General features: G+C 44.1%; 3 protein-coding genes across 3 annotated transcripts; all 3 read left to right on the top strand.

Annotated features, from left to right (window-relative positions):
- Nucleotides 1-3,110: 3,110 nt before the first annotated feature.
- Ubqlnl (ubiquilin-like) lies at nucleotides 3,111-5,416 on the top strand. Its single transcript, XM_005415254.1, is given in 4 exon segments — nucleotides 3,111-4,154; nucleotides 4,156-4,777; nucleotides 4,780-4,962; nucleotides 4,965-5,416. Coding segments are annotated over 4 exon segments (1,830 nt in total). The 5' UTR covers nucleotides 3,111-3,380; the 3' UTR covers nucleotides 5,216-5,416.
- Nucleotides 5,417-10,513: 5,097 nt separating this feature from the next.
- LOC102007003 (ubiquilin-3) lies at nucleotides 10,514-13,231 on the top strand. Its single transcript, XM_005380091.1, has 2 exons — nucleotides 10,514-10,680; nucleotides 10,944-13,231. Exon 2 carries the CDS (start codon nucleotides 10,981-10,983, stop codon nucleotides 12,937-12,939), a length of 1,959 nt encoding a protein of 652 aa, XP_005380148.1. The 5' UTR covers nucleotides 10,514-10,680; nucleotides 10,944-10,980; the 3' UTR covers nucleotides 12,940-13,231.
- Nucleotides 13,232-19,558: 6,327 nt separating this feature from the next.
- On the top strand, nucleotides 19,559-21,479 carry Ubqln3 (ubiquilin 3). The gene has a single exon (XM_005380090.1). The coding sequence runs from the start codon at nucleotides 19,783-19,785 to the stop codon at nucleotides 21,322-21,324; it is 1,542 nt and encodes a 513-aa protein (XP_005380147.1). The 5' UTR covers nucleotides 19,559-19,782; the 3' UTR covers nucleotides 21,325-21,479.
- The last annotated feature ends 2,015 nt before the right edge of the window (nucleotides 21,480-23,494 follow it).

Below are 23,494 nucleotides of genomic sequence, written 5' to 3'. Positions count from 1 at the left end.
TAATTAGGAAGGGAGAAAAAAGGCATAGGTGGTGTAAGCATAAAAAAACTTCTTCTACAGCGTAAAAAAGGAGATGAGGCCTTAAACTGTGAAATAGGGATAACACTAAAATCCGTATCAAGGCCTTAACAGAAACACTACGTTAATAGAAGCAAATCAAAAAATATGAGAGTGTTTTGCAAGCTGTATGTCCCTGGGGGGATGTAAACGGATAGGAAAACGTGTAGAAGTTGACATTTGAAGGAACAGCTTACCCACCCCCCATGCTTGGGCCAGTGAGTGCATACGTGCCGCCGAAGATGAAGACAGCCAGGCCCTGGAGATGAACGGCACGCAGGGGCCCAAGAATCCCAGTGTGGTTGTTCCCTCCCATGAAAACCCAGCCTTTAATCTGCTGCGCCTGGAGCTCGAAAGAATGCAGGAGTTGGGGAGGCAGCTTATGCCCAACGGCAGAGTTCGTGGGACCACAGGCCTCCTCCACCAACTCCAGGACCTGGCACGTGGACAGATGAAAGACCCCTCCCTTCCTTTCATGGCCGCCTTTCTGATCTAACCTCATATATATGACAGTTTCTGACATCACTTCCTTCATGGGAAGAAGACTCTGAACTGAGAAATATGAGAGCCTGCGTTCAGTTCTTGAGAACACTCTGTGATCTGCATCCTTTGCATCTTACTTCCTTAGGTGATGAATGCCTGCCTCACCCTTGGCTTCTGGCTGACTGTGACTGCGACCAGCGCAGCTTTGGTGCTGTCTGACACGAGGTAGACAGTCTTGAGGGGTGATCTCCACCAGCTGCAGCTCTGTGCCTTCTACAGGACACTGATACTTCAAGGGCAGATGGAGGCAGGAGATTCTAGGCACAGGCAGTTCTCATAACCAAGGAAACAATTGCCACTATTTATTGATTGCTCATGTAGATACACTGCATTTTTGCATAATCTTGGCCAGTCTTGACAAAGAAGTATTTTATTATTCCCTTTTCAGATTTTACTTATAAACTTTGTGACTTTAAGCAAATTACTTAATCTTTCTGATTAAAGTTAGGGTAGCCCCCTGATCTGTAAAGATAAAACTTCACAGTGTTTTTTTTTTTTTTTTTTTTTTTTTTTTTTTTTGAGACAGTGTCTTGGTACGTAGTCCGGGCTGGTTTTCAACTTGCGGCAGTCCTCCTACCTGTCAGCCTCTCAAGTGCTGGGATGACAGGTGTGTGCCACTGTGCCTGGCTTTTATAGTGGTTTTTTTTTTTTTTATCATAGTTAAATGATATAATGCATGTATAGTACCTAACATATAGCTATTGGTATTTATTTTTATAACTGCACTGTTATTCTTAAAACAATTACTTATTTTGTCATACTATGTAGTAAAAGATGGATTAAAAATCAATTCTATTTGACTTAAATGTCCTTGCTGGTCAGTGGAGTGTGAGAAGGAAGTTTCCTCTCAGCGCTACACTCTTGTGGGGACCCTAAAGAGAAATGAAGCAGTCCTTCCCTGGGCATCAGTCTCACTTTTGAAAACATTTGAAAAGAAGTGCTTAACCTGGAGTCCTCCTCTAGGAATTCAGCAACTTGTAACTGGTAACTGAATTGGTGGGCATAAGAATTTGAAGATGAATTTCATATGGATTGGGCTGGAGGTTCCACATTCTCAATAGAGAATCCTCAGTGTGGCTGTAGGAAGCCTCCTGCTTGCCTGCCTGCAGCTTCTTTGCTAGTCTTTAGCACATCGAGAACATCTGGACTTAGACTTTTTTTGTGTCCCTTAACTGACTGTGTAGTGGTCCTCCCAGGCCATGTTTTCTCAACATGCCCAACATCCATTTGCAGGACCTACACATAGCACCACACAGAAAGGCTAGGCAGGAGTATGAAATGTGCAGATCCTGAAGGCTTCCCAATCACACAAAGTATGCGAACACTTTCACAATATACATCCAGTAAGACGTGTGCATTCTCACTCCTGTATATATAGTAGTTCTGTCTTCACCCAAATATCAACATAGGCATTTTAACATACGCATTGATAGTTAATTCATCTCCCCAAATAAAAAAGTCAGACACCATCTTCAAATTTGTATGGTAGCGTATATCTGGTTTTTCAGTTGTCTGAAGCTGTCCCTTAAGGAATGGCACAAGGAACCTCTTCCACTCCCACTTCTTGATTTATAGATGTCTCTCCCTCTCTTCAGTTTTTGATGCAAAGGTGGCCACTTACGGCTAAGTGAGGACACTGAATGAAATCATTCTAAAAGGTCTGTTAGAATGGCATGTAGAAAGAATGAAACAGTGTGTGAACTGTGTGAATAAAAAGCATATTGCAAATAGTAGCCCACCCCCCTTTAGTCAGGAGTTGGAATGGCTCCTGTGGGGATCCTTCCTGGGTAACCCCACCGCTGCTTCTGAGAGAACAGGATATTTTGCTTATCACATGGGAGTGCTCTCGGGGCTGGGGATTTAGCTCAGCGGCAAAGCGCCTGCCTGGCAAGCACAAGGTCGTGAGTTCAGTTCCCGGTACCGGAGAAACCCCCCCCCCCAAAATAAATAAATAAAAAAACATGGGAGTGCTCTCAATTAAGTGTAGAATCCAAAAATCTCAACCCTAGAGAAAAGTACATGACCTCCCCTTCCTTGTTCTTGTTACCTTTCCTTTTCTAAGGCCCACTTCCCCAGATCACTATTAAAATTAATAAGCTCTTTCCCAAGGGTTAGGCCAGTGATGGTGAATCTTTTAGAGCATTCAGTGATACAGACAGTCCACTGCAGCATGCTTGCCTTAAGTCTGCCACTGCTGGCTTAGGCTGTATGCATAATCTCAAGAATGGGGTTTTATTAACAGGTTCAGTAGATTGAAGATTTTGTCAACATGCCCAACATCCATTTACAGGACCTACACGTAGCACCACTCAGAAACACTCATCCTACATTTAAAAAAAATCTGACTTTTATCTAGGGAATTTGGTCTCCATTTTTCTGGAAAATTTTTTAATTTTATAATAGAAACTTGGGCCCCTCCAAATTTGTCTTCCTTCCCCACCTAGTCCTGACATATTGTGATTTAAGTTGACATCACAATATCCCTTTTCTGAATAGGTCATGCCCTGTGCAGGTGTGACAGGAGGAGGGGCAACGGTGAGAGGGCATTGTCACTACTTAGTCTACCCTGTACCAAGTATGAATCAGTAGCCATAGCAGGCCTCAATTGGGCCACATCTGGAGAACTGGGGTGAGGGGTACAACATCACAAAATAAAGACCCCAGCTCTTTTCGGGCTGGAGAACGCAACACCTGCAACGAAGCCCAGAAGAAATATTTGTCTGCCCTCACCCAGCTGCCCCTGATTGTACTTGCTCTCCTCTGCCCACCTGCTACAGTCCATGCCTCATGTCACCTCTGGAGCACCCAGGACGCCCCAGAACAGGCGTCCGTATTTTCCTGCAAACGGGAATATCTCTTCAAGTTTCATCCGAGTGATAGTGAAGACACCAACCAAACAGAAAGACTTTACTGTAGCTGGTGACATCTCCGTGAGGCAGTTCAAGGAGAAGCTTTCGGCTCACTTCAAATGCCAAGTGGACCAACTAGTGCTGGTCTTCATGGGCCGCCTTCTCAAAGACCAGGACACACTGAGTCAGAGGGGCATTACGCATGGCCACACCATCTATCTGGTCATTAAGTCCAAGAATGGCTCCAGATCCCTGGCCCATACCTCCCAGAACCTGCCAACCAAGGACCGCTGCCACCAGGACAGAAACACCGAAGGAAACAGCAGTGGAGTGTGCCGACCTGCCAGCGTGAGTCAGACCCCCGTGAAATCTGCTCTCTTTGTTGAGTCTGACGCACCCCAGGTGCAGAACCAGAATCTGGGAGTGGACAGTTCACAGCACGCAGCACAGATGCTGGGGAATCTTCGCACCCAGCAGCTTCTGTCCAATGTGGAGTTCATACAACAATTCATCTCAAAGCATCTGGATAAACAAGAGTTAATACAGCAGAACCCAGAGGTTGCCCACCTCCTTGACAATTCTGAGAGCCTGTGGCAGACTCTGGAGCTGATCAGGAACCTTGCCATAATTCAGGAGATAGTGCAGACCCAGAAACCTGCCCAGAACTTGGAGCATTTGCTGAACCTATGGCCTTACCTGGACTTAAGAGGCAATTCCAGGTGGGAACAGTGACCTGGAGCAGAGCTATGCCGATTTCAGTGACCAGATGTTTTACAGCATGCAAGATCCTTTGGGGGGCAACCCCTTTACTGTTCTTCTGGCAGGACAAGTAACAAGACAAGTCCAACCCTCACCCCCACCTCCACCATCATTCCAGGAGCAGCAAGACCAGCACCCACATCTCAAAGCAACCCGAGTCATCTGTACTAATTCTTGTGGTTTATCCTCAGTCACCTCAACCAGTGCGACCCCCAACAGGCTGAACCATACTTTTAGAGCCAACACTGCCACAATCTCCACCAAGGGCCAAAGCTGTGTCTGTGCCACTGAGCAGCCAGCTGGGATACCAGCCTTACCTAGCATAGAAGTCATGCAGCAGCTCCAGGAAGAAAACGAAGAAAGCAGCATCTCCGTGTGTAGTTCAGACCAGAGGTCAGAGGATGATCCCCAGCTGTCAGATAGGCAGGCCAGCTCCCAGATCACAGGAGGCATGGCACAGTTGCTTATGAACCACCCTCACCTGGCAGCTCAAATAACGTTGTTCATGACCCAGCTGAGTGAACAGCTTAGGCAGCAGCTGCCCACGTTCCCGCAACAGTCAATACTTTCTATCTGCTTTTAGCCCTGGACAATCCTAAAGCATCACAAGCAATATTACAGATCAAGCAGGGCCTCCAGCTGTTGGCCCCAGAGGCGCCTGTTCTTCTGTCCTGTTTTGCACCTTACCTACCAGACTTACATTGGCTGCCTGGCCTCAGCTGCAGCTACCCTGATACAGTGCCCAGGACCTGGAATACCCAGATGTGGCTGAGCCCAAGAAGGCTGAGTGTTGCTACAAATCTGGAGCAGTTTTGCACAGGCTGCATCCCCAAGCTGGAAACCCTTCCCAACCTCCACAGGCTCCTGAGATTCGTTTCACAAAGCAGATGAAATTTCTCCAGACTCTGGGGTTTGGGAATTACCATGCCAATCTCCAGGCACTCATTGCTACTGAAGGCAACACAAATGCTGCTATTTGCAAGCTGAAGAAATCCCAGGGATTCTAACCTCCACATCTACTTGTCTGCTTTCCACCTGCCTAGTGTCATAACTGACCACCCCATCTGCATTTTCCTTCTCTCCTGATGCTTCCAACTAGGAGAAGTCCTGAAACAGAGAAACCAACCGATGCTGTCTCCACTGCGTAGTAGACAATTGGTCATGGCTGGAACATCTATCAATAAAATGGCTACACCTACTTGCCCTCATCTGAGGTTTGACTTTGTTTCTTTTCCAGAAGACTAAATGGGTTTGATATTTTTGTCTTATCTTTGTACATACATGAAAATACACACACACACCACATGTGAATATTGATATAGAAATAAATAGAATTACTATTGCACATATGCTTAAAAATCCAGGAGTATGCATGCATAGCCTGAGACTTGGGAACACACACAAATACCTGTGATTACATGTAGGAGAAGACAATCATAAAATAAGCACACAGAAAGAGAGGCATTAGAGTCAGACACTAGTCATAAAGACTGACATTTAGTCTCATATTTCTCAACCTCACATTGTTTAAGTTCGAAAGTGACAAAAGAACGGACTGATTGTCCTGATGGATCAGAGTGAGTAGAGCTCACGTAGTGAGCTGATTTTGAGAACTACTTAGAGTCAGGGCCTCTTATTCATTGCCATTCCCACAACTATAGGACTCGGAGGGGTCACTACCACTCTTTCTGCAGGACACAGAGATGCAGCGGCCGCCCCGTTCACTGCGCGTTCTATTTGTCAGAAAGCCTTCTGCAGCACACAGGGCTCCTTCCACAGGAGTTTCAGCCTTGGCCACATCTCATCGCTATAGCTTGTGCTTCCCACAAGCACCCTGCCCACTTTCTCTTCCTGCCTCACCCAGAGTATCCTAGCCCAACAGGCTGCACAGTGTGGCTCCCTATCCAAAGATTAATATTTTAATTTGCTTTTGCTGTGGCTTATTTATTGATTCATTGGTTGATTGATTGTCTTTTTTGAGACAAGTTCTCACTATGCAGTTCAGGATGGCCTTGAGCTCACTTTGTAGCCCAGGCTGGTCTCGAACTCGCAACGATCCTCCTGCCTCAGCCTCCCAACTACTGGGATTACAGGTGTGTCCCACCATGCCTGGCTTCACTGTGATTTAATGTCTACATAGTTTTAGGTACTGAAGCAATAATGACAAAATAAAGATCCCTTACTTATGAAATCTTTATTTGTAGAGATACAGCATTCACATTAATTTATAGATTTATTAGGTGTTTCCAGTTGGTATGAAGAGCAAGAGACTGGGATAAACCACTCTAGAGCAATCAGGGAAGGCCTCTGCAAAGATGAAATCCTAAGGAAATGGGCTGAACATGTAATCCCCAGGGAGGAGGATTCAAGCAGAGAAGGCTGCATGGGAGTAAAGTCAGCAAATTAGGGGCTATTCCTGCAATGTTTGAAATAACAAAGAGGATACAGTGAATGAAGAACAATTAAAAGTAGTAGGGATAGACATCAGAGATATTGTGAAGAGCTTTGTAGGACTGGTGAGAACACTGCCTTTTACTATGAATATAATAGTCTCTGGTTGGCACACTGATTGTAAACATTCAAATAATCGCAAGATCCCCCAGAACTAAAAATGAAATCCAAGGGCTGATGCTTTTCTCTCTGTGCTTCCTCTGTCTGCACTCTGTGTGATGGAGCTAGATGTTTCTGCTTTTGCATTTTTATGCTCATAGAAATCAACGCTTTTTCTTTGATACACTTTCTTTACTACCTTTCAAATACCTTTTTAGTTGGATTAATTTTTAATGTAAATCTGAGCATAACTTTTATATAATTGCTTATTATTATATAATGTTATATATTATACTACTAATAATTATATCATGAGGTTTTTTTTTTTTACCTGAAAAGGAAAATGAGATGATGAAATCATTAAAGTTGTACTTTATTGATAGGAAAGCACTCAAGGGTAAAGGGCAATTGGGATGTGGGAAGAGACAAGGGAAAGAAGGAGAAATTTTGTATGTATGTATATACAGGGTAGTTAACATAGTTGTTTTACTGTCTTCTATTTCTTTGCTGAAAGAAACTGTTAATGAGTCCTTGATTGATCAATATTGCCTGTCTCTGTTTTCATGAGAAACCACTTTGAAGATATCAATATGTAATATAACAAGCATTGTTAATTTCCTACCACTTTGTTTGTAACTCTGTATTGTCTGTACTGTTCTTTTGCTATTTTGTAAAAGGTTGTCTGTCTGTTCATGTTTTCCTCCTTTTATTTTTAAAATTAAAAAAACATACTGTAAAATTGTACTTTAAAAATTCTAAGTCTTATAAACAACACCAGGCTAGGAAGATAGCTCAGTGGTAGAGCACTTGCCTAGCATGTGTGCGAGGCTGTGGGTTCAATCTCCACACACACAAATTCTGGAACAAAAAGTCACTGGTGGGTTTTGAGCCAAGGAAAGGAATACTGCAATTTAGTTTATGAGTCTGGCTTCTGACTGGGGACAGACTGTGCTAGAGGAAAGTAAAGGCAGCAGGAAACCACGTGGGAGGTTTACGCAAGGATCGGATGAGAGATGACAGTGTCTGGGACTAGGATGGGGTGGGGTTAGTGGAGCTGGTGAGAAATAGATTCTGGATTCTAAGGGGGACCCATAAAGATTTGTGCAATCCTCACAGACAACTCCTCCCCAGCCCTGATGTTACCATCAGCAAGAATGTCCGGCAGTCCTACGCAGTTCCCAGTGCCCCCAGCAAGCCCACTGAAGATCCTCTTCACAACCACCACCCACCACAAAGATGTCTCAAGAAAGAAATTATGGATCACGTGCATTATTGTTTCTGCAGTAAGAGATCTCTTTTAATTTGATTAACTTTCACACCTTTTTTGCCTCCCTTTATATAGAAAAATCCAAACTCCCTGTGTCATCCTTTTTATTTTCACCCCAGGATGCTCTGAAAATGCATTGTCGGACTCAATTTTCCATCGTTACCAGTTCTCCAAACCTTCCCACCCCTACTGTCTGGAACTGGTGCACAACCCTCACGTGCACAGCCCTTTTTCCTGAAAGTTCCCTACCCTTTGGCATGTCTGTCCACTGGGGACACTGCTGCTCTAGCATTGTGGCTGCCTCTTTTATTCTCAGTGAGCTCAGAAGTGTGAGGTGTCATTCTCGTACCTTCCTGTTGTTTCTTGACTCTATGTCTGCATTTTCTTTTTTCTTTTTTTTTTTTTTTTTTGGTTTTTTTTCCGGTACCGAGAATTGAACTCATGACCTTGCGCTTGCCAGGCAGGTGCTGTGCCTCTGAGCTAAATCCCCAGCCGCTGCATTTTCAAGACTATCTCTGATCCATTAATATAATCATCCTGGCACAAGTATCACCTAGTAAACTCACCAAGGTTATAGCCAACTCTGCCTGGTCTCTGGAGGCAGAAAAAAGTGCACAACTGTGCTGACTAGTTTTATTTAAATTTATCACCAAGGGCTTTAACTGGACTCTCAGTAATCCTATTTACATATTTCGTCAATGATTCTTATTAATTGTGTATGAGAAGTAGCAGAATTATATACCAAAACAGCTTTCTGAGCTACGTTCCAAGGATATCTGACTCAGTAGATCTAGAGTGGTGTCCATATTTCTTATTTCTCACAAGTGTCCAGGTGATGTGGGGGATGCTGGCCTGGAAACCACCCTGGGAGGTCTACTGGCTGGTCAGTTCATTATCTTATTCCTTGAGATGACTATTGCAATTTCTTTCTTTCTTTCTTTCTTTCTTTCTTTCTTTCTTTCTTTCTTTCTTTCTTTCTTTCTTTTTCTTTCTTTCTTTCTCTCTCTCTTTCTTTTCCTTCCTTCCTTCCTTCCTTTCTTCCTTCCTTCCTTCCTTCCTTCCTTCCTTCCTTCCTTCCTTCCTTCCTTCCTTCCCTTCCCTCCCTCCCTCCTTCCTTTCTCTCAAATCTTCAATACCCATTTTTCTATCCTGAATATCAGCTGATATTTTGCCTATTTTAATAAGACAAAAAGGACCAAAAGGGACCTCCACCAGCATCCACTGACAAAGAACCAGTGTGTGTCTGTGCCTTATACACTCAGCTCTTCTTCCTAACAGTAGATTTTTCCATGTTCGTAAATCAAGCTCTTCATGTGGCACTCACCCCCGCTGTTCCTATCTGCGTAAAGAAGGAGTTACTCTTGTGATAGTTTTCCTTTTCTCTGGCACCATTTTTTGCTCCCTCAGTGGACTATTTCCATCAAAGAACAGAACAACATTATGTATTTTTCTTATCTTAAGAAAAAAACCAAAAAGCACTAAAAGGGTTTGAAACCCCACATTCCTTCAGAGCCACTGTTCCCTTTCTGTCACTCACACTGCTCCCATCAGACCAACTTGCTTTCCAACTCACCTGTAAACACACTGCAACCAGTGTGTTTACATCACTGCCTTCGCTCCCATCACTCTTTCAAAGCCGGTCTCATCACGGTCTTCACTTCTCTCTTTTTTATCAACTCCAGCAATCATTTTTTTTGTCGTCATCCTATTGATTTACCACCATCATTTTCTGTCATCCTTTTTGAAATTCCTTTTCTTTCTCTTTTTCTGCCTTTTTCTTCTTATTTTTTCTGAATTCTTGTGATAGTCCATACTTCTAATTGCTTTAGCATCATTTTTTAAAATCTCTATCATTTCTCTATATTCACTAATTACCTAATCATAACCAGTCACTGATTTTTAAGTGCTTTCCCAATGCTCATTAGTTCTGGACATAATATTCAGTTACCCTCCTATGTCTCTATCTGGATGTAAAATAGACTCTCAAATGTAAACAAAACTGTTTAACAACATAGTAATTTTCTGCTTAACCATTTGCTTATTCTCTGGTATATTTTATTTCATTTCAGTAAATTTGCAGTTCATTGACTTGAGTTTTTCTGGGAGATAATATTTTTAAAAAAGCAAAATACTTCAAGTCATCCTTGACTCCTCTCTCATATGCTAAATTCTATCTATGAGAAAATCAATTCTTTGAAAATGAATTCATGGTTAGTTAAATCAGACAGAAAAAAACATAGGATGTCTGCAAGAAAACAGAGAGAAGCTGAATTCAGGTCTTAATGACAACACTAAGGACGGAGGAACGTTTTACAATGGAGTCTCTCTCTGGGGTCTCCAAGTACCACAGATGAGGTTCTATGGAAGCAGAACTATTGGCCTGAGAGAATGTGGTCAGCTCAGGACCCTCATAACTAAGAAATTGAGGTAAAGGAAGTAAAAGAGGTAGGGCAGGATGGTAAGGAGTTCCCAGGAATCTAGACCACCTTGGAGGAGTCTCCAGAATCCCTTGTGTGAAGCTGTGATGTCAGTCCTGAGGTCACAAAGGTGACCAGGCAGAGTGAGTTCCAGTCCAGAAAGCCTCGGGTGCCAGCGCAGCAAGATGAGGGTGGTTTGGAGCCCTGCATAAGAGGAAGGAGGGGCCACAGCTGATTGGTATGTGTTCTCCAGAGCGGGCCTTTCTTCCTACCTTTGCCCTCAGTCATCAACTGATAATGTCTTTCCCAGGGCCTCGGGTTTTCCTTCCCTGACCCCAACATCTCTTAATCTCATAAACCCATAGTCCTCCCAAAGCATCCTGTTCCATTCCTCCTGCGTAGGCCCTACAGCTTCCCTTACCCTGAGTCCTCTTCATGCTCATCTTTCTCACTTTCGCCACTGCCCTAAGGCTAACCTTGATCTCCTACCCCCACCCCCAGCTGTGTCCCCACAGACCTGAGCCTTCTGTTGACCACCATGGCCAAAAGTGGAGAGGCTCTGCCCCAGGGCTTCCCAGCGCCAGTCCAAGATCCTCACCTCATCAAGGTGACGGTGAAGACGCCCAAGGACAAGGAAGATTTCTCAGTTACAGACACATGCACCATTCAGCAGCTGAAGGAAGAGATATCTCAGCGCTTCAAGGCCCACCCTGATCAGCTAGTCCTAATCTTTGCTGGCAAAATCCTCAAGGACCCCGACTCGCTGGCACAGTGTGGAGTTCGAGATGGCCTCACTGTTCACCTGGTCATCAAGATGCAGCGCCGCTCCGTAGGCACCGAGTGCCCGGCTGCTTCAGTCCCTCCCCCAGGTCCAAGTCCTGGGTCACTCCCCCAGCCAGGCTCCATTTACACGGCAGATGGGCCACCCACCTTCAGTTTAGGTGTCCTCAGTGGGTTGGGCCTGGCGCCTGGTAGCTTCCCTGACCAGCCAAATTCACTGATATGGCAGCCCGTATCACTGCCTGAGTTTTTGGCTCAGCTTGTCGATGACCCCTTCATCCAGGGTCTGCTGTCCAACACAGGCCTGGTGCGCCAGCTGGTTCTCGACAATCCTCACATGCAGCAGCTGATCCAGCACAACCCTGAGATTGGACATATTCTAAACAACCCTGAAATCATGCGACAGACCCTGGAGTTCCTCCGTAACCCTGCCATGATGCAAGAGATGATGCGGAGCCAGGACAGGGCTCTCAGTAACCTGGAGAGCATCCCTGGTGGCTACAATGTGCTTCGCACCATGTACACAGATATTATGGACCCAATGCTTAATGCAGTACAAGAGCAGTTTGGCGGCAATCCTTTTGCCACTACTACTACTACTAATGGCAGCTGCAGCAGCAGCCAACCCTCAAGGACAGAGAATTGTGACCCTCTCCCCAACCCCTGGACTTCCACATATGCAGGCTCAGGTGGCAGGCAAGGAAGAAGGCCAGGAAGCCGGGATACATCTGAAATTAGAAATAGAGTTCCAAACTTCCTGGGTAACGTGGGACTCTATCAGTATCTCCAGCGATTACATGAGACACCCCAGGCTCTAGGGACCTATCTTCAGAGGACTGCATCTCTGCACAGCCCAAACCAGGAACCGCCATCATCAGGAAACAGAGTTCCCCCAACTTCATCCTCATCCCAGGAGCCTAGGTCAGGCCAGCCTCCCCCTAAGGAGTCAGTAGCAGTCAAGGAAAATTCCTCTTGCCCAGCTTTCCTGAGGTATTCCTCAGGGAGCAGTGCTGGGCAAGATGGAGGCCAGAATGTTACAGGGAAGAGCTCTACTGGCCATAGCTCTAGCATGCCTGATCTTGTGTCAGGGCTAGGCAGTTCTGCCAATGGGGCTCCATTCTTTTCTTCCCTGTCTTCCCCTATGACTGCTACTCCTGGCGCCCCTCATCCTCCTTGGCTACCACCGCCAGATCATCCAAGATCTCTGAGACCAGCTGGTATGAATCAGGCCCCACAGGTGCAGGATGAGATGCACCAACAGCTCCCGCTACTGGTGAACCTCCAGGAAGCCACGGGAAACCCCCGTGCCATGCAAGCCCTGCTGCAGATTGAACAGGGCCTGCAGATCCTGGCTACTGAAGCGCCTCACCTCCTACTTTGGCTCATGCCTTGCCTAGCAGGCATGAGTGGTGCAGAGGGAGGTACACAGTCTAGAGAAGGTACCTTTATGTCTGAGCAGCCCCAGCCAACTCCAGCTCTTCAGGTTTCCCCTGTACAGGGCTCTTCAGAGCAAAGTTTCCATTCTACTCCATTCCTCCCGATGCTGCAGGCCATGGCTGGCATCAATCCCCAGCAGCTCCACCCCGAGGCTCACTTCCGGGTCCAACTGGAGCAACTGAGGGCCATGGGCTTTCTGAATCCTGAAGCCAATCTTCAAGCCCTAATTGCCACAGGGGGTGATGTAGATGCTGCTGTGGAGAAGCTGAGGCAGTCATAATAGCCCTCATTTACAGACCTTACCTTTTCCTCTGTGCCTTTTCCCTATATCCTATTATCCTAGCTCTCCTATTGTTGAATACAGTGGCACTATAAACCAGATTTACTATGATGCCCTTTACAATGGAGACAATGTTGCTCTAGAGTCAATGAGCAAGAAGAGCCAAAATTGTGTGTGGGGGGGTTTGCTGTATATGACTCAATCACTCCCCCCGTTGTACTACCATGGGGCCCCAGTCTGAGCTCTCTGTATGCCAACCTTGAGATGAAATTACATCCAATGTCCAGTGTCAGCGGCTGCCTGAGTCTGGTTCTTGTGGGTTATGAGAGAAGGGGAGGATGTGAGAGGAGGATGGGTGATCAGGGCTGTTTCTGAGCAGCGGGAGGGTCTAGAGGGGAGACTAAAAGTTTGAAGCTAGCAGTCGGTCAGCAGCATGGGGCAGAGGTGGGAAAGTCATTGCAACCCTTTGAAGACTGAAGCCCACAGCTTTGCTGGTGACTTTCTGTAAGTTTTATGTCCCAAGTAGCTGCCACCATTGTAGGCTGTTCTATCAGAATCCTTTCCACCAGCCTGTCTAAAAAATCATCATGGTTTCTTACATTTATTGCCCCTGAAGTTTGTCTACAGATGGCTGTCATCTTCAGGATTTAATGCCAATCTTTGAATAGACAGAGATAGAAGAGTTGAGAGTCAGAACAAACCTTGATTCCAGAATTTCACCTAGTTTTTAATATCCCTTGTAGCCAGATTCAGAGTTGATTTCTTTGCAATGCCTAGCTCAAAAATTAAATACTTACCCTCTGCTCAGCATCTGTGAGCTATTAGAAATTCATTGTCATTAAAATAGACACACTACTACTTTCATGAGTTCATGGCGTGGTAACAGGAACTGTTCAAGGTGAATATCACTATGCATATTTACAAACATAATAAATGGTACAAAGAAAAAATGAGAAGCTACAAAATAGCATAAATGGGTTTGTTGTTACTCTAGTCTGATAGGAAAAACTGTGTGTACTCAGGGCTAACACTGAAAAAGTGGTAGAAATTAATTAGGTAAAACAGCCCAATGCGGTGGTGCACACCTGGAATTCCAGCACTTGGGAGGTTGAGGCAGGAGGACTGCCAAGAGTTTGAGGCCAGCCTGGGCTACATAATGAGTTCAAGGGCAGCCGAACTACGGAGTGAGACCCTGTCTCAAAAAAAGCCAAACCAAACCAAACCAAAACAAAACAAAACAAAAAGCTAGTTGGTAAAACTTTAAAGGAAAGGGATAAGTGTTCCTGCAGAAAAGCTATTATGTAGGAATGCACTGAGGTAGGAAGTACAGAAACCACAGCAGGTGCCCCTAGTATCTCAGATTGCGTTTGTGTTAGCCTTCAGATATGTTTTCTGTTATTCCTCTGTTTCTAGGGTAAAAGTGTTATAATTCACAAGCCCATCAAATGTAACATGTTCCCCAGTACTCATACACGTACTTATGAAGATATATATGTATATATATCTCCATTGTATATCTCCATTATATATATATGTATGTATGTATATAATATGTATATTTTCTTACCAGGATATGTTCTACATATAGACCTGTGAACATATCCTGGTGGGAAATGCGCAAACATATGAGATACATCTACTTAAATATACTTTCACATGCATAACCTATGCACATGTATATACATATATATACAATACAAATGTTCAGAGTTTTTATAGAGTGTGAGTGTGAAGATAAAGCTTCTTTCTGTGCTGAAGACATGGCCCCAGATGGAATACACTCCTCTGGTAACAGTGGCTGTAGTGTGTGTCTGAGTCTCAGTGTATGGATAAGATCTGAGAAACAACCTCCACCGGGAGCCAGAGACACTCACAGTAGCCTGTTTATCTGTGAGCTACTGGCGTGTGGCTTAAAGGAGATGAGACCAACTTTTGGGAATAATTTAATTCCAGTCATTTTGGTTTAAGAGGTACACAAGGCTTTCCAGTTCCCTCATTTTCCCATTCTATTCCTCTTCAGAGGAAGGATGTTTGTCCAAATCAAAAGAACTGTTTTGTGGTAATAGGGGAAAAGAAGAAGAACCACTAACTTTTCCATATCCTGCAACTCATAGAGCAGGTCCTCCATACTGCTTGTACCTGGGGAAATGGACAGTACAACCCACAATTTCCATCTTTAGAAGGCCAGGTAGATCTGAGAAAAACTCCATGGAAAGAAATTTCACTGCTTTTACCTGATTTCCATGTAGGCCAAAGGGAGCCTGAACGATCATATGATGCTAAACACAGATCACCGTGGCAAACAGTGGAAGGGCTTAAGTGTCTTGGGAAAGAAAGAGAATATTAGTGTAATGGATTATTTTGTTGATATGTCCTCTTTCAAAAATATTTTTATAATCATTTATACATATTTGTATATTTTCATACATGCATACATACAGCCTGCATTACATTGAAAAAAATCTAACCAGCCTTTCCAACAAACACCTGTTCCAATCTCTAGTATTCACTGCTCTTAGGTTGACTTTTTAAACCTTCTACATTTGAGACAGAACATGCAGTTGTGGGTTATTTTCCTTAACATAATGTTCTCTACTTCCATCTATTTTGCTGCAAATAACAGAGTTTATTCTTCTTTATGGTTGAATAATATATATTATTATATAATATATACCATGTAAAAATATAATATATAGTAATATAATACAATATATATTTATATAAAATATATATTATTCAGTCAAAGAATTATACATCATAATTTATGTTATATAGATATATATTTATATATTATATATGTATATCATATTTTCTTTATTCATTCGTCTAGGATTCCATGTCTTAGTATTGTGACTAATGCCACAATAAATATGGGTGTGCAGGCTTTTCTTTTGTATGCTGATTTCATTTTCCTTTGGATGAATACCCAGAAGTGGAATCGCTGGGTCATATGGTAGATCTGTTTTTAGTTTTCTGAGAAGCCTCCAATGTGTTCTCCATCATGGCTGTACTAATTTACATCTCCGCCAACTCTTGAGCGCCCTCCACAGTTGGTTAGGTGCTTGAAGTCCTTGCTCCAGCTCTATGAGAGGCTGAACTCAGCCTCATGCCTGGCTCCCTGGCAGTGCATTAGGGAGAAGGAGGTTCCTGTGGCAGCGGGATCCCTGCCTTCTAGCTAGGGGCTGAGGTAAGATCTGGCAGGTGGAAAGCACTTCATAGACGGCTGCATGATTAAATACCGAATTATGAATAACGAAAGCAGTGACTCAGTGAGAAAGTGGTTTGAGAGACTGGGTAGACACAAACCAAACAGAAGATGCCACAGGACCAGAGCTTGTGTCTGGGACAATAAAAGCCACTGAAACTTGGGGGAGAGATTTGGCTAACATGCTCTACTCAGTGGTTAAAAATTTGTTTTAGTTTAGCTATGTATTATATAGATATATGCAATTAATCCATTGCATGTTTATATATAAATATTATATATGTCTACAAAATTTATTTGTTTTCTCCCCCAAGAGTTAAAATCAATAAGTAACATATTATGCTTACCGTAACTGTCATTTGCTAGGTGCATAAGGTTTAAATTTCCCTCCCTTCTTCCTCTTGAGTTTGCAGCTACTAGGGCAGTGTACATCCTCCTTTCCCCATCGCTCCACCTTGCTTTTTGTTAGTCATATGTGAGGCTTCATCCTCTCAGACTGTGGTACTTAGCTTCTGTCTCTGGCTGACCAGAAGAAAGGGGAGGAAGAAAGGACACAATATCTTGAGACAGTTGTCTTAATCACACAATAATCAATTTCTTTCTCCCTCAATGCTTATCCCTCCATTTTTTTAATCTCTGCAGCCTGCTCACCTGACATGGGAACATGTTTAAACCTAAAGTACCCAAGAAAATGATAGTTTGGATCTCAAGTGTCCCCCTGACACTCATACATTAAAGGCTTAGACCCAGATGGTGGTGCTATTTGGAGCCAGAGGGAAGTTTCAGGGGTGAGAACCAGATGAAGCAAGTTAGATCCTTAAAAGATGCATTGGACCTCCCTGCTTGCTTCCTGGCTACAGTGCAGTGAGCAGTTTTGCTCCACCATGGGCTTCCCACCATGATGATCTTCGTTGCCACAGCCCAGACAGTGGAGCCAGGTGACCGTGGACTGAACTTCTGGAATCAGGAGCCAAAAGTAACTTTTTATCCCTATCAGTTTACTGCAGGTACTTTGATACAATAACAGAAAGCTGATTAACACAGAAGCGCTAGGCTGCAAGTCTGCTAGGGATCGAGTTTCTAGATGGAATGCAAGGTGAAAGAGCAGTTGTATGCTAAGAAGTCATACTTTTTTAACCTCTTGACCTTCTAACCTAAGTGTTCTTAGATTCTTCTTGTGAAAAATTAGTCTTGGTGGCACTGTGTCTGATTTTAATGGGGAGCTATGCTGATGCAGCCACTCTGAAAGTCACTCGCTAAATTGCTAAACAAGCTTAAGAGTTTGATTATTCTTTGACCACAAAGTAATTCTAATTCTGTGGATTTACCCGACAAAAATAAATCTTAGAGATATGGGTCAGGTCTAGGAGTCATACTTTTTCTGTCTGAACAGTTTGTTTAACAGTGGTGGTGAACCTGTGGCATGCAGCCAACTGTTTATTATCATCGAAAGCTCTAAAAGGTTCGCCACCACTGGCCTTGATGACCTGCTTTCACAGCTTTCAGTGACATTCTTATGTGCTGAGGAACTGCAGGCTTACATTTCCAGCTTTGGCATGCACCCATCACTGGATTTGTCATCTCTCTTGAACTATAACAGGGGCTGCGAACTAAACATGGTTAAAATAATACAGTATTCTTGATTTCCCTTGGAAAACCTACTCCTCCCCCGTTCAGATATGGGCAATAAAATCTCTACAAGGAGAGAACAAGGGGTAGTTCATCTCCACATACATAAGAGGAAAAGTCTCTGACAACATGAGATATGCAAAGGTAGTTCTCAATAATTGCTATCTGGAATGTTCGTTAATCCCTACTATATGTTAATGTGTTTCCTAAGGAAAAGCAGAAACAGTAAATATTTGATTCTGTAAGGGAGACTCACCAAGGTATTATTTAGCTTGTACACTTGCATGGGAAAGTTGTCCTGAGATCGGGGTATTATCAGGAGGATCCAAGCAGTCTAGCTGTCTACTGGCCATGAGATGCAATGAAAGGCCCCGCAGTAGGAAGTTCTTTCAAACTCAGAAATGGCAACTGTGAAATGGGAAGAAAGTGTTTAAAATGAAAAAACTAGGGTAGTGGAAGAGGAAAGGAAGGAAAGGAAAAGGGGAAAAATGATTTTAAAAAGGATAAAATGGAAGCAAAGCTTTTTAAATGGGAAAATGAGGAATCACAATATATCCTGCACAGGTACAGTTTCCCTATGATGAATAAGATCTTTATGTATATCTAAAATGTACCAGTAAACTTAATTATATTAAAAAAAGAAATTGCAACCTATCACATCTTGGGATGTATTGGACACTGGAGATACTGGTTTAAACAAATCAGACTTTAAGGACATATCTTGCTACATGGTAAATAATGTGGTTGCAGAAGGTCTAGATGTTACATCTAGCAGTTTCTTCTGGAGGCAGCATTGTAGGTAGCCAAATTCTAATTTTGTAGTCCTTTATTTTATTTTATTTTATTTTATTTTATTTTATTTTATTTTGTTGTCTTTTTTGAGACAGGGTCTTGCTAAGCAGTTCTGGTCTCAAACTCACAATGATCCTCCTGCCTCAGCCTCCAAGTTCTGGGATTACAGGCATGCACCACCATGCCCAGCTTTGAAAATTTTAGAATGAGGAAAATATCAAATATAAAATGGCAAAGGCTAATGATACAAACTGAAAGTGGTCTGATTCATCCACCTTCCACAGTAACCAATAATTGTTGCAGGGATTAGATTTTAACCTAGCGCTCTTCCTGCCTGGTTGGGTCTGAACTGTGCCTTACCTTCTTTTACAGTTGAAATATTTCTCCTCTCAAGTTACAAGACTCCTCTTTAAATATGTTACTACCTGCGTTTGAATAGTTGTTAAATCATATTGATTTAGATTCAAGTTGTTACTTTCCTATAATTTCTCTTTCTCAGCTTTGATCCTTTCAGTCTGAGATCATGGTTTATTTCTCTGAGAACTACCTACCTTACAGGTCTGATGTCTTTGGAACCATGTATTATAGGTAGGCTACTCAAGCTGAAGGGTCTCAGAGTACCAGATGTCTATAGACTTCTGTGAGACTATATGGACTATTTACACACATCCTCATTCTGTGCATATAGACACAGGGACTTGAGCCCTTGGCTGGGCCGTGGTTAGTGTACAGGAGTTTAGTGAAAGATTAATGACCAGAATCAGTACTAAATCCTAAACTAAGGCTTAGACTACTGCCTTTCTTACTCAGGCATATTCATTTATCAAACTCTACTAGGATTTCTAACTCTAGATAGGATTTTCAACTGTAGAGACGCTAAGATTTTTTTCTATTGATGTCATATCAAATCATAGAGACAGCCCAAGCTCAGGTAGGTAGTTGTGAACTCTACCCTCCCTCCATTCAGGTCCGCCTTCAACTGTGACCTCATCACTGATGTCGCCTGAGGCTGGCCTAGGAGAAGAGCAGCTGCCCCCTCTATGGGAGCCAGGTGACTGCAGGGCTCCACTGGGAGGTGGCGTCTGCAGGACGCGGGTGAAAGGGCATCGTTGGACACCTATTGGTCCCTGCACCCAGAGGTGCTCAGTGCCTCATCTAGGATCCTAGACGTCTGTGCCCAACAGTGTCCTCGGGTGGCTCTGCATTCTGTTCTTAAAATGGCACGGGCTAGGGAAGAAGCAGGGGATAGCCAGCTGGTATCTGGTCGGGAGCCACCATCGCGCGTCATCAGAGTGTCTGTCAAGACGCCACAGGATTGCCAGGAATTTTTGCTAGCTGAAAATAGCAGTGTCCGCCACTTTAAGAAACAGATCTCCAAACGCCTTCACTGTGACACTGACAGACTGGTGCTCATCTTCACTGGAAAGATCCTCCGGGATCAAGACATACTAAGCCAGCGTGGCATCCATGATGGTGCCACAGTGCACTTGGTGGTAAGGACTCGTTTGAAAGCATTAGCCAGTTCTGCTACTCTGCCGAATGCCTCAGACCACTGCACCCATCGTTCTGAGCCATCAGCCTCTGAGGCTGCTGGGATGCTAGCTAGGCTGGGCCGGCTGGCCCGGACCTCACCTGAGCTCGCTGACCTCTTTGGCCAACTGGCACAACTCCTGATGACTGCCCCAGAGTCTGTGGTGCAGTTCTTGGAAGACCCTCTAATTCAAGGACTAGCAAGTGAGAAACCAGCCATTGCTAGCCACGTTCCTGAGCCCTCAAGGCCAGCACAGAAACATGACTTGGCTCTCAGGACTCTGGAAACCTTGCAGAAGCCAGCCCGGCACCAGGAGCTCTTGGAAGCAAGCAAGCAGAGGCTGGAGGCCTTGAAGGCAGTGCCGTGTGGGGACAATGCTATGCGTCCAGTCTCCTCGGATATCCAACAGCTCATGCTTTCTACTCTGGCCTTATTGATTGCCTCCAAAGACTACATCTCAGGTTCAGATTCTTGCAGAGGGGAAGCCAATGTGCCCAGCTATCCTGATACGACCACCACTTCTGCACCTGCCAGACCAGTGGTACAAGAGGTCAGTGTGGGAGCATTTACACAGGGCAGGGGCATGACCTCAAATCAGGCCAGTTTGGGATGTAAGAGTGGTGTGCCAGTCTTACACTCAGGCCAAGATCTTCCCTCCCAGGATAGTCAGCAACCTGTAGAGAAAGCCTCTCTGACAAATCAGCTAAGACCTTTACCTTCTCTTTTGTGCCAAGCCTTGCATGTCCTACAGCAGAATCCAACTCTGCTACACCAGCTGAGTAGCAGCCCCCTGCGGCATCATATACCACTACTTTCCATCCTGACAAATCCACGAGCACTTCAGGCATTGATACAGATAGAACAGGGTCTACAGATACTGTCCAGGGAGGTACCTGGTCTGAGACCATTCTTACAGGACTCAGCTAGACCACGTGGAGCCAGAAGAGTTCCAGAATCTAGGGCTGGAAGACAAGGGCATAGAGAAGACCCTGTGCACTCCACCCTGGCTATTCTTCAGTTTCTCCATGAACTGGCCAGCGCTTGTTCCCAGTCTACCCAATCACCATTATTCTCATCCTTCCTCACAGAAAGTCGCTACCAGCAAGAACTTGAGCAGCTGAAGGCCCTGGGTTTTGCCAATCGCAGTGCCAACCTGCAGGCCCTGATAGCCACAAATGGAGACATCCATGCTGCCATTGAGAGGCTGCTGGGGGAGCCACAGGCCTAGGTCCCCTCAACAGATGCTTACAGTGCACCACCAGGGAGGGGAGGGGGAAAGAAGTCACTTATTTTAGGGAATCCTCTTACTCAAGTCATGAGTATGTTTGGGCAGCCCCTCCCCCACTGCCCCAGCCTGTTCCACATTAAAAAAGATTGCTTGGATCTCGTGTGTGATGTAAATTCAGTTGGCTGGCAAATAGAATATTACCTGGAAAGGGACTGATGTTACATGATTTTGGGAGCTTGCTTCATCTCATTCCTAGAACCTCAGAGTCTTCTTAAATTTTAAAAAATGAGATGGAAAAAAAATGAGGGTTTTTTTCCTTCCTTCCTTCCTTCCTTGCTTCCTTCCTTCCTCCCTTCCTTCCCTCCCTCCTTCCTTCCTTCCTTCCATTAGAGGCAATGTTTCACCATCCTCTGCAGTTAATTACCTCAGAAGAGTGGAGAGGCTTTCTCAAAACTTTCTCATGCCTCATCTTCCAAAATTTTTATATGGAATCTCACCTACTGACTCCTGCTTTCTGAAGATGCTTCCCTTGTTTTACTTTTTATATATTCCCAACTCTTTATTCCGCTCTCGGAGGATCTGGTGGTTTTTCACAGCAGAAGCCCCAGCTCTGACTTCTATACCCAGAGTTCTCAAATCTCTTAGTCTAATACTTGTATTGTGTCCACTGGCCTTTTCTTTGCAAATCTTTTGCTCAGCATTTCTAAATACGTTTCAGAATTTTTCTCCTGGCTCAATTCTACTCAGAGTTGCATGTTTCTTACAACTTGGTGAAAGTCATCAATAAAAAAATTGATTTCTCTGTCCACCTGACCACTTCTACTGTGAACTTCCGGTCTTCTAGGCAGGTGAGCATGCTTCAGAGTACAAGTGTGGCTTAATGCAGCCATGTAGTGGGATAAAGGCTGATGAAACAATCAGGCCGGAGGAGCACATTGGAGAAGTTCCATAAGGGGAAACAATTATACCATCAGAGACAGCCTTGGGAGTTAGTGACATTTGGGTGATGAACAGCTGAATCTCATGCTTCCTTGGGCCTAGGGAGGATGAATACCACTGAGGCAGACACTGAAACTCCGTGGTGCTCCATGAACTTAGAGACCCGAGGTTGTGCAGCTTAGGGACTGTAGATCAAATATCTCTATGGCCTCACTTCACAGAAATGAGCCTGGTACAGCTCACTCTTTATTTTCCTCTAGCATTAAGATGTTGGTCAGAATTTCTGAGATCAGTTGCCCATGTTTGGTCCCAGGGAGGAGTGACAGTCCGTGGGGTGGAGTGAAGAGGATGAATGTGAAGTATTCTGGGACTCTAGAAGTAGATTTCCATGTCCCTAGAGCAAGGTAGAAGACATTATCAGTGGGTTTTATTTTGTTTGGTCTTAGTGGTGATGGAACACAGGGCTTTCTCTCTGACCTCCTTCTTCATCCCTTGCCCTTTAAATGACTATTTTTTAAAATTTTGAGACAGTGACAAAGTTGCTGCATTGCCGGGGCTATACTGAAATGTGTGAATCTTCTGCATCAGAGTCCACAGAGATTTCCTAACCTGCTAGTCAGTTTTCACTCAAGTCACAGACAATTAACAAGCATGCTTTGGTTGGCACTTGGACACTGCTGAGAAGAACCACCCTGAGTTATATCCACAGGATGTCAGCACAGGGTCCAGGATGTACCCAGATCCCGCAAGACATTAGAAACTGTGTGGTCCCTATATTCCTGATTATCTGTCTAGCAGGACTAGCAGTGGTGAGGAGCTGCTGAAAAAGCCGGAATTGTAGAAGAGAGTTGATCTATGCTAAAACCAGTCCGTTCAGCAGTATCACCACTGGAGTAGGATCTAGGAAAGGGAGAAGGATGTTGGGAAGAATGGGTGGGCTGAATCCCACAATACCCACATGCGCATGCATCAAGCTGTATTATTACACACTATAAGAAAAGGTCACTGGGACCTACAATAGTATCATAAAGAAGAACTTAGATAGCATGGAGCATATAAAATAGGCCCACTGGAAGTTACTATACTGTAGAAACTGTGATAGCCATAGGCATAAATTAATAATATTAAAGGTAGAGGCACAGAGATTAAATCATTTGCACTTAGTAGTAGATACATCAGTTGCAGTTGCAGTAGATATGTCAATAATGAAGCTGTGCTCTGCTTACTTTTT

This window comes from Chinchilla lanigera, unplaced genomic scaffold (genome assembly GCF_000276665.1).
Source record: "Chinchilla lanigera isolate Chin_1 unplaced genomic scaffold, ChiLan1.0 scaffold00013, whole genome shotgun sequence".
NCBI lineage: Eukaryota > Metazoa > Chordata > Mammalia > Rodentia > Chinchillidae > Chinchilla > Chinchilla lanigera.
This window is presented reverse-complemented; position numbering and strand designations above follow the sequence as displayed.